General features: G+C 38.9%; 1 protein-coding gene across 2 annotated transcripts in view; it reads right to left on the reverse strand.

Annotated features, from left to right (window-relative positions):
- The window catches only part of LOC127571985 (major facilitator superfamily domain-containing protein 8-like), a 56,651-nt gene extending 40,922 nt beyond the window's left edge, over window positions 1-15,729 (reverse strand). The window contains exons 1-4 of one of the 2 annotated variants that reach the window (XR_007956543.1): window positions 15,106-15,729; window positions 2,915-3,100; window positions 2,102-2,164; window positions 644-763 (exon numbers count right to left, since the gene is read on the reverse strand). Coding sequence is in view for 1 of the 2 variants with exons in the window: in XM_052018778.1 (XP_051874738.1) it covers window positions 644-763; window positions 2,102-2,164; window positions 2,915-3,100; window positions 15,106-15,181 (445 nt within the window). In the remaining variant the exon portion in view is untranslated. The remainder of the gene's footprint in view (window positions 1-643; window positions 764-2,101; window positions 2,165-2,914; window positions 3,101-15,105) is intronic. The other variant, XM_052018778.1, reaches the window with a different exon arrangement.
- Between the last annotated feature and the right edge of the window lie 362 nt (window positions 15,730-16,091).

Raw genomic sequence — 16,091 nt, forward strand, 5'->3', positions numbered from 1 at the left:
TGTCAATTTCCTGACAATATGGGCCTCTCTAATTTCAATACACTTGGTCTTATCAGGTGTTGATAAAGGACAGGAGGCATGGCGAAGTGTGAAAATGATTTCAAGATGAAAGCAAAATAATGAAAGATCATAAATGAAAATAAGACTGCTCACTCACTGGGTGTTTAGGGTTTAAAAGATGGAAATACATTGAACTTTGTTGGGAATTTCATGCTAAATGCAGAAAGGCAAATTCACAAAACTGCCAAACTGCAGAACAGGTGGGTGGGTATCAACTTATTGTTTGAAATATTCTCAACGGTGTTGGTGATGGTGGAAGGGGACGTTTTAATTATTTTCTCTGAGTGTGATGTTTGGTTTTCATTTCAATATTTATGAGGATAATGACAACTGCTGGTGACACAATTATTGCCCATCGCTAGTTACCCGTAAAGGGTGGAACGTGTTTATCTTTGAACCATTCCAATTGTTAATCATAGCTTACATGAGCAGCAATGGAGATTTCTAGATATAATGAAAGCAGCAATGAAGAAACAGTGACACAAATTCATGTCATAAGGAATTCAGAAATACAGATCAGAATTCTATATTTATCCAATTCAATCCTTGCATTGGAATTTACTATTCATTAATATTTACTTACCAACCAACAACCCAGCCTGTCGTGCAGCCATAACGACTGCAAATACTGTAGCCCGTTCCTCCGTTGTGGTAGAACGAGTAAGATATCCAAAAATGCATGCACCAGCACCAGTCCCAATGCCTGCAAAGAAATAAGTTTATTCCCTTTCTTGTGAGCATCCAGATAAGTTGAGCATCATTTACCAGAATCTAATGTTCAATATTTGTTTGGTTGTGCTTATAGAGAACAAAAATTAGTAATCCCTGCCTCCTGCAAATAATTTTTTCCACAACAGCTTGATGTGAACAAAATTTTAGCAATCCTTTTTTTCCAAAAAGATAAAACAAAAGTAGAATTTCTTCTTTATTACTGGACTTGAAGGTTGAAATGTGGGTTGATGAAGGTTTTTCTGAATAGAAGATAAGCAATGAGATAATTTCTTTCTTTGGTTTCTGAGAAAATTAAATATATTTAGCAAATATTTAATGATAATCAGAAAAATAATTAATTTATATAAACAATATGAATTCCTAATTCTCTTCCACTTTGGAAAATAAGAAATTAGATGATTTATCAGCAAGGAATATCAGATGGGAAATGTGAGAATAAATTTGATTGCCCCTTTGGAAAGGAATAGCACACGCTAGAAGGGCAAAAGGTTTGATTCTGCACCACATTATTGACTATATAGGTATGTGCAGGACAATAAATACCTCCTTTCAATGCGCTGTTCATGAACATAATACAGCTCACTATTTAAATCTCTTGATTCGTTTAATTACAAATTGCCACTCTTGCTTACGTTTTTAAAGATTGTCAGCTTTAAGTGCTTCATTGTGCAGTTTGTTTCTAGCAGTCACCATTTGCTCTTTGCAAAGTAAGTAGATCTGTTTATTACTTTCACTCTTAGGCATCATTCTGCAACCACATATTATTCTTCTTGGTTGAACTTCTTGATATCTTCAAGTATCTGGAACTGTTCAGCAAGATCCCCATTCACTCTTGTCTTCCTTTGATTAGAACCCAAATCACGCATAGATAAACTATTGATATCATATCACTGATATATACAATCTACCTGGCATAAAATAGTTTAGTTCACAATTCCTAGACACTCCACTCTATACACAGATTCTACTCTTCACCCTTTCCTCACCAAAATATTGATATTACACTAAAATGGTTCAAAAGTTGTTTTTCAAGAATGTGGGTGCTACTGGCAAGGCTAGCAATTACTGCCAGTTCCTAGCTGCCTTTGAACCACCATCTTCAATCATCTTTCTTAAAATAAAAGGATGAAAACGTAGAAACTTATTTCAAATAAGATTACAGATTTCATTAATCTTGCAATGCTATTGTAATTAACCAATTATTTTACAACTTTATAAGGATGACCATATGAATAAAACAGATAGTAGAGATAGATGAACGATGGGAGGCTTCCTCAACAATAACGCACAGTTTATAACTTGACCTTACCTGCTACAAGCCGACTACCAAGTAGTAACCATTTTGAATATCCCATGAAGTACATAAAATTGCCTAAAAACAAAGTTGTGGTATTAATCCCCAAAAATCAATCCATCGATATATTACATCTGAATTATTTATTTTGTTTCGTGTCATCAAAATAGTCTATATAAATAAAATAATCCCAGTGATTTGCAGAAGCATTCAAGAGTCAAAAGGTCAGTTTTGATTGAGATTCTTTGTCAGTATTGTTATTATTTAAGAAGACAGATCTGGACTATATTCTCATTAATATATCAACTGAAATGTTAACAAATCATTCACCTTCAGACACTAAATAACCAGAGAAATTATTTTATTAATTAATTTTTAAACTAAAAATGTATTTAATAGCCGAGTGGGCCTCCAACAAGCAACAATGCGTTTCAAGTAGATTTCCATCTACCAAGAGCAGGTGGTAGTTTGATTTTAAAAGCTGACTTCCTATCTGGATTTAACAAACAGATGACCTCATCTCTCATGTTCCAAAACAATCCCATATCCTTATACTCTTAATTATTTATTTCTTCAGTATTTTACATGCCTCAGGATTCTCAATTAAATACTCGTCCTATGAGTTATTATTGCACAAACTGGGTACAGATGGGACAAGAGGCAACGTTTTTAAAACACTGGTAAAATGCTGTAAATATATAACAGTGCAAACAATACGACTTCTGCCTGTCTTTCCACCCACTGTTCTTCTCCTCTTCTGATCAGCCACCACTACAGATCTTTTGATGTATACTTAAATAGCAAGTAGAGTAAGAAAACATGACATACCTGCAATTTCAAACAAATTAGCAAATAATATGATTGCTTTTGTCCTCCGTGATCTGTCTGATATATGACCAAGAATGGGGCCTGCAATCAGCCCACTAAAACTGAATGCAGATAATCCCAAACCCAGAAAGTAAGGTTCAGCTTGAAGTGTCTGAAGATATGCCCAGATTGTTGGAAGTATTACAGCTGAAACAACAGTTTTTAAAAGAGTTTTAGATTACAAACTGAATAATGCCTTTCTACACTTGCATTACATTTTTTTCAACTGTAATCTACATTTAGCAGCATCAAACTATATACACTGGTATGGCTCATCTATTGTTTGGATGAGCACAATTACATTGTTTAATACTAAAGCGTAATTGTTTCATGTAAATCAGAAGTTAAAACTTGTCCTTCAGACTGTAATTTTGAATTTTGTATAACTTCCTTAGTTAGCAAGAAGTTACATTCATGCAAATGTGCGTTTGCTGTACAAAAATATGCTGAGACAGAAAGACAGCAAAAAAAATGATTTGAGAGAAAAGGCTCGAAGAAGGATGGTGAAAGGAGAGGCCACTTTCTTGTATGTAAAAGGAAAACAACTGAAAAAATTAGGGAACTAAAGGAAGGAAAGCAGCATCAACAAAGTGTTCTTAAGCAAATGAGCAATTTTATTACACTTTAGCGTATTAGAAATGCTTATATTTTCACACTGTTCTCTACTAAAACATTCTGGAGGTGAAGAATAATAGATTTACAAAAAAATCTTTCAGTTTTATTCTGTGCATTTGATCACTCATGATATTTTCAAGTGATCCAGATAATTCCATTATAATATCTAAATATTTTATAATAGCTTTTCTCTAAAAGTAAATTAGTATCAGAATGGAGGCAGTCTCAGGATAATACGTACTTTCAAGGTCAAAGCCAAACTCCATTACCATTACACAAGTTTCAATTCCCACTCTCCCATCTACCTCAACTCACACATAAGCATTATACAAGTGCATTGAAGTGGTCACTTGATTAGTTTAAAAAATAGTTTACCAATTTTCAAATTGAGTAGAAAACTGTTATATAACAAGGTAATGCTTTTGCAACCGTTAAATCAGCAAACGGCTTTATTGCATTGATTGTTAAAGGAAATACTATAAGAAAAGCAGCTTTTCAACTTCAGAACCTTCAAAATAATAACTATTATGTCCGTCAGAAATATTGCTTGTTTATTCATTTGCAACACAACAACTGTATTGATTATGCAAGCTTATTAGGATGGATTTCAAATATACACATGGGATTGGCAAAATAGCTCAGAAGCCACTCTGGAATATGTGACATTTATAATATGTAATTAATTTTTTTGCAAAGGCACACAGTTTAAATTCAGAATGCCATAGTAATCATTCTTCTTCCTGTGGTTCAATAACTTAACATTTTGTGCTCCATTTTGATGAATGGGTAGCAGCTTGCCGTTATACTATATTCCATACAAAACACTGCAATAACTACAGATTATTATGTCTGCTTAGCTTTCTACTGTATGGTACTGGCTGTCTCCATTTTTCACAAGATTTTCAATATGAAGGCATATTATAAAAACAATTTGGTGTTAGCCATCTGATAAAATTGATTATAAAGCTATTTGAAAATTGTATTTTTTTTAAACGAATGCAAAATGTTTTTTATGAAATCACTAAAAGGTATACTGTGGTAAACCTATAACTTTGATAATTGATATTAGTGTAGGACAGTAAAATGACAAAAACAAGACAATCCTTTGGAAAAATGATTATTTGTTGCAGGTTGCATTCCATGAACAATACAAGATCAATACATATGCATTTTAAAAATATCAGTCAGGGAACATAGTAACATTCCTGACTGTCAAAATGTACTAGCTGTTCCTACAACATTGCTTTAACGTTGGCCTCCTCGAGTGCCAGAAGTTTAGGATTTCCACACACAAATGCTGAAGTTTCATTCACTGACAACAGTTTGTGGTAATCTTCATGACTGTGCTTCAACTCACGGAGTCCGGCAGCAATACACAAAATTCTGGCACTTCCCCACCACTTATCGCAGGGAATCCATAAAAAATTTCTGTAGACCTACCATAGGGTGATTTCACTAACTCCATGAATTTCACTGGAGGACAATAGCTGTGAAGAATTATGGTAACTGATAGCTTATCACAACTGAAATGAAGGAAGGGCCTGTTTCTGTGCTGCATAACTCTATGACTCTATGTCAACATTACAGCATAGAATGAGGCCCTTTAGCCCATTGAAACTACCATGTGGGTGACTCCCAGCAAAACAAAATAAAAACAGAAAATGCTGGTAATGCTCAGCAGGTCAGGCCTCAACTGTGGGGAGAGAAACAGAGTTAACACTTCAGGCCAAAGTCAGAACGGAAAAAGACAAAAGGAGTCAAAAGAAGCTTGTTAAACTGCAGGGATAGTGGGGGAGTGGGGATGTCTCTGATAGGGTAAACTGGGGTGACCACAGGGATAAGGTGTAAACAAGGTTATCAGGTCAATGAGAGAATGGGAGCAAAAAAGAAGTTTATATGAGCTTCTTTAGTTTCCTTCCCTGTTCTGAAGAAGGGTCTTCAGCCTGAAACATTAACTCTTGTTTTTCTTCCCACAGATGCAGCCTGACTGGCTGAGGATTTTCAGCATTTGATGTTTCAGTTTAGACTTCCAGCATCTGCAGTTTTTTTCTGATTTTCACACTTTAATTCCCAGCAGAGCAATCCCAGCACTCCCATCCTCCTCTTATCTCCTGGAAAACTATTCTTTTCCTCCTATCAATTTCCCCATCCCTCACTGCTGATTCTTCTGTCACCCACATGGTAGTAATTAACCATCATTTCCTGAGGTCTGCCAGAGAGGAAGCAAATAAATGCAGAAGAAAGGTAATAGTTGGCTGGTTTGGCAGAGTGAGCAATTAGATCACCTTTACTTGTAATGAAGCAGTCAGAATGAGCAGGCCCCCAGGTTTGTAACTTCACCACAGTCACAACATGTAATCCATTGCAAGCATGCGACATCGCCAGATCGCCCATGAATGGATGGGCAATTGATGGTCAGCATGTACTCTGTGGGCAAAAAGTCCTGTTTCTATGCTCTACCTCCCTATGACTCGATGCCAATCAAACCCAAGAACTTCCAATCCATCAACATGCAGCTAGTTTCCAATCACAAGAAAATATTTCTGCTGATGAACATAGTAACAGGGTCTTCAGCCCTTGTCTGCACCAACCAGGATGCCAAAGTAAACTAATCCCATCTGCCTGCACATGAACCATATGCCTCTATTCCCTGCCTGTTCATGTGTTGATCTAAATGTCTCTAAACGTTGCTATCATATCTGTTTCTGCCACCTCCCCGGCAGCACATTCCAGGCACTTACCACTCTGTGTTAAAAATTTACCTCAGAAATCTCCTTTAAACTTTCCCCTTCTTGCTTGAAACCTCTGCCCTTTAGTATTTGTTACTTCCATCCTAGGAAAAAGTCTAATGATGTATCCTATCCATGACTCTCATAGTTTTACATACTTCAATCAGGTTGCCCCTCAGTCTTCGATATTCCAGAGAAAACAATCCAAGTTTAGCCAATCTCTCCTTTAGCTAATACACTCCAATCCTGGCAACATCCTATTGAACCACTTCTGCACCCTCTCCAAAGCCACCATATCTTTCCTGAAGTGTGGCAACCAGAATTGTAGATAATACTTCAAATATGGCATAACCAAAGTTTTATACAATTGCAACATGACTCTCAACTTTTATACTCAATGCCCCGATACAGGCAAGCATGCAGGGCTTACCAGGCTTTACCACCCTATCTACTTGTATTGCCACTACACCCCAACATCCTTCTGTATATCAATGCTCCTAAGGGGTCCTGCCATTTACTGTATACTTTCCTCTTGCATTTGATCTTCCAAAATGCAACAACTCACACTTCTCCGGATTAAACTCCATTCTGCCATTTCTCTGCCCAAATTTCCAACTGATCTTTATCCTGTTGTATCCTTTGACAACCTTTCTCGCTATCTGCAACTCTACCAATTTTCCTGTCATCTGCAAACATACTAATTGACAAAAGGTTTGCAGCAGCTGCAAGGAAATGCCTAATATGCAAACATTTCCTGACAGCTGTCATAAACCCTCCATTGTGTGCCACTCACATTATACCTTAAAACAGACTGATGGCTCAAAAACAAGGAGTATTCATTTAAGACAAGACTAATGACACCTGTAAGGAACTCAGTCAATGACACCCAGGAATGGTACAAACAAAGCTATGACAACCAGAAGTGTCATGGAGCAAGTCAATGGCATGCTTAAGATATGCTTCAGGTGCATTCATAGCTGGGAAAGCCCTTCAAAAACCATTGAGCAACACATGTAGAGGGTTGGTTCTACATCATTACAAAAGCAGCTGCTCTACATCATTACAAAAACAACTGTTACTCATTCCACAGATGCTGCCTGACCTGCTGAGATTTTTTCTAGCATTTTCTGGTTTTGTTTCAGATTTCCAGCATCTGCAGTATTTTATCTTTGTTCACAATTCCTTACTCTTGCTTTCCCTTAAACTTTTACATTACTGCAACTTCTGTCACTCAGAACCTTGCTGAATGTTTTTGGTCAATGCTCTGGATTTTGCATCCGTTGAAAACCTGGCCATTCATTGCTTCACTGTTATCAATGCGATGACAGATACAGCCAAAAGACAGAATATGGGATGCAAACGAAGATATGGGGGAACTGAATGGCTTCATTTCTCAATTTTAATTGGAGAAAATTTCTTCTTATCCAGTTCTGCATATTGAACAAGCAGTGTACCAACTTGGAGACACGTCTTCCTCTTAAACTCAGAAATAACACTATGGAAATCATCTATAGAAAATAATGAGATGAAACAAAATCTGAGGATTGGTACATCAACAACAAAGGTTGGTGGTGTTGTGGATAGTGTGGAGGATTGTCGAAGATTGCAGAGGGACATTGATAAGATGCAGAGCTGGCTGAGAAATGGCAGATGGAGTTCAATCCGGAGAAGTGTGAGGTGGTACACTTTGTAAGGACAAACTCCAAGGCAGAGTACAAAGTTAATGGCAGGATTCTGGGTAGTGTGGAGGAGCAGAGGGATTTGGGGGTTCATATCCACAGATCCCTGAAAGTTGGCTTGCAGGTGGATAGGGTAGTTAAGACAGCTTATAGGATGTTAGCATTCATAAATCATGGGGTTGAGTTTAAAAGCCGCGAGGTAATGATGCAGCTCTACAAAACTCTGGTTAGACCACACTTGGAGTACTGTGTCCAGTTCTGGTCGCTTCATTATAGGAAGGATGTGGAAGCGTTGGAAAGGGTGCAGAGGAGATTTACCAGGATGCTGCCTGGTTTAGAGAGTATGCATTATGAGGAGAGACTAAGGGAGCTAGGGCTTTACTCTTTGGAGAGGAGGAGGATGAGAGGAGACATAATGGAGGTGTACAAAATATTAAGAGGAATAGATTGTGGACAGCCAGCACCTCTTTCCCAGGGCACCAATGCTCAATACAAGAGGACATGGCTTTAAAGTAATGGGTGGGAAGTTCAAGGGAGATATCAGAGGAAGGTTTTTTACCCAGAGAGTGGTTGGGGCATGGAATGCGCTGCCTGGGGCAGTGGTGGAGGCAGGTACATTGTTCAAATTCAAGAGATTACTAGATAAGCATATGGAGGAATTTAAAATAGAGGGATATGTGGGAGGAAGGGGTTAGATAGTCTCAGGCGAGGTTTAAGGGTCGGCATAACATTGTGGGCCAAAGGGCCTGTATTGTGCTGTACTGTTCTATGTTCTATGTTCTAACAAGTGCCAGAATTCAATGTCATTAGACATCCTCACTGTAACACCAGTGTTTTCAGGTTAGATCCAATACTAGTTCTGCAAAAGTGTTTCTTTCACAAGTAAAATAACTTCAAGATCCAAAAAAAACTGCAGGTGCTTGAAATCTGAAATAAAAACATGGCATGCTGAAATACCCAGCAGATCAGGCAGTATCTATGGAGAGAAAAAGTTATTCTTTTAAGACGATTATCTTTGATCAAAGCTGTACACAATATAGCACAGAATAATACCATATCTAATGGAGAAAATGGCCCCAAATCCTTTGAAAGATGTAATCACTTAAGACTGGGAAGTAACACCACGATCAGGAGCCTGGGGAGTTTCTTAAATATGTGTTAATATTTGCATAAAACACTGTAGTGCTATCCTAAGTATAGAAGGATTTCATACTGATTTATCCTGGCATCCAGCCAGTTGCATGCAGAAAACCAATGGTGTATTAAACACTAAAATAAAATCAATTAAGAACATTTGTAGAAAACCAACCAAGCGGAAACCATCAAAATTCAATCTCAATTTACTCTTTTTTAAACAGTAACACAACTCATGTTTCCATGCAATATCAGTTCGTAATGGGATATAAAACTGCAATAAAAATTGAGTTAATGATTTCTCCACAGTTGATGATGCGTTCTTACAAGATAACTTGAAATATTTTACAGAAGTTAATATTTTCTTAGTATTAGATAATGGAGAAATGTTTCATAGCAGTTTAGAGCTTGGTGGTTTCTTTTAAGTGAATAAATGAGTTAATCATAGGCAAGTTAATCTGCAAACTAGAACTGACCAACTTGCATAAGGCAGATTGCAATTCCCTTCCCCAGGAAACCTCACTCCAATTGGCTATGGAATCAGGTCTAGTGCCAAATGACTCAGTTTGATGAAAGATGAGTGAGTGACCTGGAACACTGGCTTGGATCTGGCAGGGAAATGTCAATATGGAGTTCAGTTTGAGAGTGGCACCTTGGGTACTTTGCCTTGAACTTGTGCAACAAGCTCTACATTAGGAACTGAGCCAAGTAACCATTTCCCCTCTTGAGTTCAATGGAAGTTTATATAACCTAATTTAGACTTTTTTTAAAAGCTGTCTGAGAGTATTTAAAATCTTTCAGCTGCTTTTGTTTTATTATGTAATTACTATCAGAAACAGATATTTATCAGCGAGCTACGCATGGGATCCTACCTTAGCTGTGTGTCAGTTTATTTCTCTCTTTGTGGATGGAGCATGATACTACAATCGACATAATCCCAATACATGGCAGAAGTCCCTATCAAGTTCCTCCCCCTACCCCAATTAAATCCCATTGTATTGTGCATGGCACTGTCAGATTAAAGGCTTTGCCATTTCTAGACAGCACATTTCTACAGGGCATTATGTCTAAACTTCTTTCAGAAATTAATGACAATCAAGACCACTTCATTGTTGACTGCAAACTCCATGCCATTAAACCTGATTCTCGCTCTATTTATACTAACTTGGTAAGTATTTCCTGAATTTTCTGTTTTTATTTCTGATTTTTAGCAACTGCAGTATTTCACTTCTCTATGACTTGCGCTAGTTTTTTGTTTACTCTAAGATTAAGCAAACTCCACACTCTAATATCAATGTGGTTACACAGATCTTATGCCATGATCACAGCTCCTCCCTTTGGAAAATGACTCACAACTGCACCTTTCAGTGATTGCATCAATGGTTCAGTCACTAAATATAATTCATTCTGTGGTACAGCAAGGAAAACCATGGAGGTAGCTAAGGTAATGTTTAATCTTTGCAAAGTCATCTGACATCAATAGGAAACAAAATAAGCAAAACTTTCAACCATAGGACATAAAACAGTACAGCACAGGAACAGGCCCTTCGGCCCACGATGTTATGCCAAACTAATTAAGCTAATGATGCCTTACTAAACTAATCCCTTCTGCCTGCACATGGTCCACATCCCTCCATTCTCAGCATATTCATGTCCCTATCTAAGAGCCTCTTAAATACTTCTATCATATCTGCCATCACCACTACCCCTGGCAGTGCATTTCAGGCATCTATCACCCTCTGTGTAAAAAACTTGCCCCACGCATCTTCTTTGAACTTTCCCCCTCTCATCTTAAATGCAAGCCCTCTAGTATTAGACATTTCGACCCTGGGAGAATGATACAGGCTGTCTACTCTAGCTATGCCTCCCATAACTTTATAAACTTCTATCAGGTCTCCCCTGGGCCTCTGCTACTCCCGAGAAAACAACCCAAGTTTGTCAAACCTCTCCTTATAGCACATGCCCTCTAATCCAGCAAACCCCTTCTGCACACTCTCCAAAGCCTTTACATCCTATAATGGGGCAACCAGAATTGAATGCAAAACTCCAGATGCAGCCTAACCAGAGTTTTATTAAGCTGCAACATAACTTCTTGATTCTTGAAAATGCCTCGACTAATAAAGGCAAGCATGCCATACACAATCATGATTGCTATTCAGTATTCTCTGGTACTATAGTGATTAGCAGTGGATGCGAGAAGGGGACAGCATCAGATTCAACAATCAAATAACCCACCAACACTTAATAATTGAGACTTGAAAAATGCCCACTTGGCAATGCACTAAAAGCCTGTCAACATTACGATATACAAAATCCATCAAGGATCAACTGCTCAAATGAGAAAGCTAAAGGAAGGGGTGAAGTTAACAATCTATCTTCTGCCTAACTGGCCTGATACATCCTTCCTAAAATGTTTAATGAATCTATCAAACTAAAACAAACTCACTTGACATTTTTACACAAAAAAATCTAAATCTTAAAGCTGCCCATCTTTCCTACAGCAGAATTTTCTGAGGACTTAATTGGAAAGTTACATTGGATATGCATCAATTTTTAAGTATGTATTTATACTCAGATTACTTCTCGACCTTATTAGCATATCAAAAATGCAAAGATGCAAGTACAATAAACAGAAAAACTGGCATTCACAATCTGACGTGTGCGAAAAATCACAACTGGCTGCATATTCCTCTAATATAAAAAAATAAAGTTTAAATCATTCTTCATGCACATTAGCCAACTGATATTAAGATCACATAATTAGATTTATTTCACTTTTTAATGCACCATAAAGATACAAACAAAGAAATGGAAAAAGTAGAGTAGATCTGTACATTATTAACTACTTGCAATAACAGGGATAAAAGTTACTGTTTTGTACTGTGTTAATAGTTCTAAGCTTAACTTTGCACCTGTTTTCAGCCTGTGAAATTGCTGATTGGGATCAGAGCCTTAAATGAGCCATTAACTGATAGGCATTGTTACGAACCAGCAACAAAAGAAACTCTCCGAGTCATGTGATAAGTGTTAAAAACTACTTTATTAATAACTACTTATGATAATAAGAAAAATAAAAGTAAAAATGTTAGAATGTTAGAAGTAAAAATGTTAAACCTTGAACATTAACCCCAAAACTAAACTCGTGTGTGTGTGTGGCGAAGTCCCAAACTCCAAGTCCAGGAATGGTTATTAAAGTTCAGTTCAGCAAGCCATAAGGTGAAACATGAGCAAAGGCTTCTTCAACAACCACCGTTGTCTGAAGATAAAACGTAGATGTAGAGAGAACATAGAGAATAATTACGAAATCCAAATGTTCCACGATGGAACCCAAACGACACCTGTGTCTACTCGGTAGTGACTTCCTCACCCCGAAAAGCATCCAAATCGTGGTTGTCCACACAAATACCTGTTTCCCTCTACAGGTCAGCAATAAAGTGAACTCCACCGGATTACTCCCAATTTCCATACGTGGATTGTAGTAACAGACACAGTTATTGTTTCTCATCTATCGATAGAGAAAACTAGCAGGCTGGTGTCTCTCTCTCTTCTCCCTCTCTCTCTCTCTCCTGACTGACTTCTTCAACAACGTCATTCCGTCCTTTATCTTCTGTTGACATAAGCACGCCACGCGCGCACACACACACACACACACACACACACACACACACACACACACACACACACACCACTATGCTCTATCTTAAAGGGACATTCACCAATAGTAACCTAGTCTGTAACAGCATAAAAAAATGTAATTGCATGTATAACACTTTCTGTCCAATTTTCTCAATCTTTTTCTGGGTTTGCAAAATTCTACACTAAGAACACAGGAAAGAATCATGAAATATCAGATTCACTGCCTACGAGAGATAAACAGAAAAATATAAGCCATCTCTGGAATACAAAGCATTACTACTTCGAGACCCAACAAATGGGCTTTTGAATTCACCCAGTTATGCCAATCGGTTCTGCTTCAGGATCGCTCTCCACTGTACTGTTCAATCAAAAGGAACCTCACAGCTACTGTTGAATCTCAGAACCCCTCCCACCACCCAGTTCTGTCCAATTATGAAACAAGAAAGTTGTAAGATTTAAGCTCAAAGCACCAGTAAACAGTCCAAAATATCCTTAATAAGACTTTAATTTACTCCATTACTGTAAGTCAAGACGCAAAAGACTCCATATGCTGGAATGTGGAGCAAAAAACAAACTGCTGGAGGAACTCAGCAGGTTAGGCTGATGGACTCAGATGAAGGGTTTCAACCTGAAATGTTGACTGTCCATTTCCTTCCACAGATGCTACCTGACCTGCTGAGTTCCTCTAGCAATTTGCTTTTTTTTACTGTAAATCAATGCTCTCTGATTATTACCAAAATTGTTTAAACATTCCTGTTGGTATAGGTCATTCCAACTAAGAAAGAACTTTTCATGAAATTACATCAGTCACAAAATAAGTCCTTTTGACAGTCAAACTCTACATCACATTACAACACAGTTGATTAAGATCCTGTAATATTACAATGACAAAAATTGGATTTGTGAGAGCAATATAGTAAAATAATGCTGCACTATAACTAAAGAAACAATGAATATAAATGAACATATTAAATTAATTTTCTCAAGATTGGTTTGTTGCTAAAAATGTTGTTTCCTCTCCAGTGACTTTGTTCTCTACATTACGAGGTCAGTTTCCCTCATGAGGAAACTGGATATACTGCAACCAAATGTTTATCTCAGATAGAAGTGACATTAAAGCCATAAACCTGTAAGAGTCTCTGAATGGACTAGTTTATTCATAAATGCAAAAATATAAATGTCCATACATTCTCTATAACATTTTCAAAAACACACTAAAATATGGTCTTATTTTTGCTCAGCACCAATCTTTTAAAGGGGGTTCTAAGTGGAGATGGGTTTAAAATTGAGAATAAAATAAGTCATAGTTCATACTATACGCTGATTAAAATACATTTATATTTATACTATACGCTGATTAAAATGCATTTATATTTAATTAAAAGCTTAATACAGCAAATAATTGCCCCACTATGTATACCATACATATCACTGGGCGCTCCTGAGTATAGGCATTTGGTTTGAAGATTTCAACAATTCGGTGTTCATTCTTTCTCAGCTGCATTCCTACCGATTTACGAATAATAATGCACTATATGCTTTTCCCGCACATTACTGATCCTGACATTTAATCCTGTAGTCCGGCAATTTTTTTAGAAGTTAAGCTCTTCTCTCTGGCGGCACTCCTTGTCCAAACATGACTCCTATATCCAGCCTTTCCCAAACGAAGCTTCATTTCTCACTCTGACAATAATAGTTGAACAGCTGGACTTACTATTAACTAATATGCACTCCCCAGGGGTTGCAAAAGAAAGTCCTCGAAAACGTTTGCAATCGAATAAAAGTGCTATTACATCATATGGAAGATACAGAATTGTAAATTAATTCAAAACCTGAACTGCTGTACGTTTATTTTTTTCCTTCTAAGCATGTTTAAACTCGCCCCATTGTCTTTATTAACGTAGCAAATATGCAGGTTGGAAATTTGATCTGACACCAGGTTAAGTCAGTGGAGTTTAGGATCCAGTAAAGTCTGGGAGTCTCAAACGGAACGTAGCCGTGAAAACCATTCCCTTCAACTAATTAAAGCAAAATTTGAATTAATCTCTAGGAGGAGACACAGGGATTGCTCAACCCAGAGCTCGGCATAGGTCAAGTCATGAACCATGACACGGTGTCCTGTGCAGGTCAATTTCATTCCTCGCCTGTTGCTTCAGCTTATCTTGTCCACGCTGGCCTCAAGCGGCCAGAATTGAACGTCCGAGCGCAGTAAATCGCACTGTTGCGAAGGCAAGGGATGAATCAGGGGATGGGGGGCGGGTCGGGGTGGTGGCACCTGAGCCAGCCATGGCCGGGGGTGGGGGGAAGGTGTTAGATCCTATACAGGCGGTGCCCTCTCCACACCACCCGGGGTTCTTACCATACTCGATGCCGCTGAAGAGAAAGAGTAAGCCGATGGCGACGTTGGTGAGCCTGCGCTTTGTGCAGTGCTCCATCGCACCGCGGCCGCCTCCCCTCACTCCTGTGCGGCGAACAGCCTTCCCGCCGGGCCACGCCAGGCCAGACACACCGCAGCTGGGTCCAGCTCTGCCAGGCGGCTGTTGACGGCTCGGGGACGTGGGCGAGCGGGCGGGGGGGGGGCGCGCCTCGCTCGCGGGCACGCGCCCGCGCGGGGGTCGGACTCGCGCGCGCGCAAAGCGCCCGTTTGTTTAACTTTCAAACTGGGGAGCGCTGGAAAGTTCGGTTGGTGCCAGGCCGCCGATGTCGTCCCGCCAGGTCGGGGGGCTCCTCCCTCCCTCTGCAGCTGCAGTCGAAGCTCTCGGTTGTCAAAGGAGGGGAGGCGCGGCCTGCCGGAGGAGCGCCGGGGGGTCAGTCGGCTCCCTCACTGGGCAGCACTGAAGCAGAAAGTCGCGCGTCCCAATCCCATTTAAACACAGAAACCACCGCTAACACTCAAAGGAGGGAGAGCTGCACTCTGGCATCCACTGGATGGGACATTTAACCGAAGGTTAGCTCAGTTGAGTTACTCCCTCATGTTCTGGCAAGGATTCCTCAATCCACATAACAGGCAGGTAATCCGTTTAGTGGTGTTTTATTGGTGTTTCTTGTGTGTACCGTGTTTCCCTCCTTAATACTGACGGCACCACTGAAATCATTTTGGGGAGGCACCAGATAATGTGGACAGCCATCAATCACCATACAGAAAATTTCAAAAGGATAGGCGACTGGACATTAATCTTTTCCAGTCTTGTGGCATAATGGAAATGACTAGTAGGAGTAAAAAGGAGTTAGAATTATAGAAAATATACGATAGAGGAGGACATTCAGTTCATCTTGTCCATGAAGTCAAAAATGATGCCTAATCCTGCCTTCCAGAATGCAGTCCAAAGCCAAGCAGGTCTAAAT

Source organism: Pristis pectinata, chromosome 6 (assembly GCF_009764475.1).
Source record: "Pristis pectinata isolate sPriPec2 chromosome 6, sPriPec2.1.pri, whole genome shotgun sequence".
Taxonomy (NCBI): Eukaryota; Metazoa; Chordata; class Chondrichthyes; order Rhinopristiformes; family Pristidae; genus Pristis; species Pristis pectinata.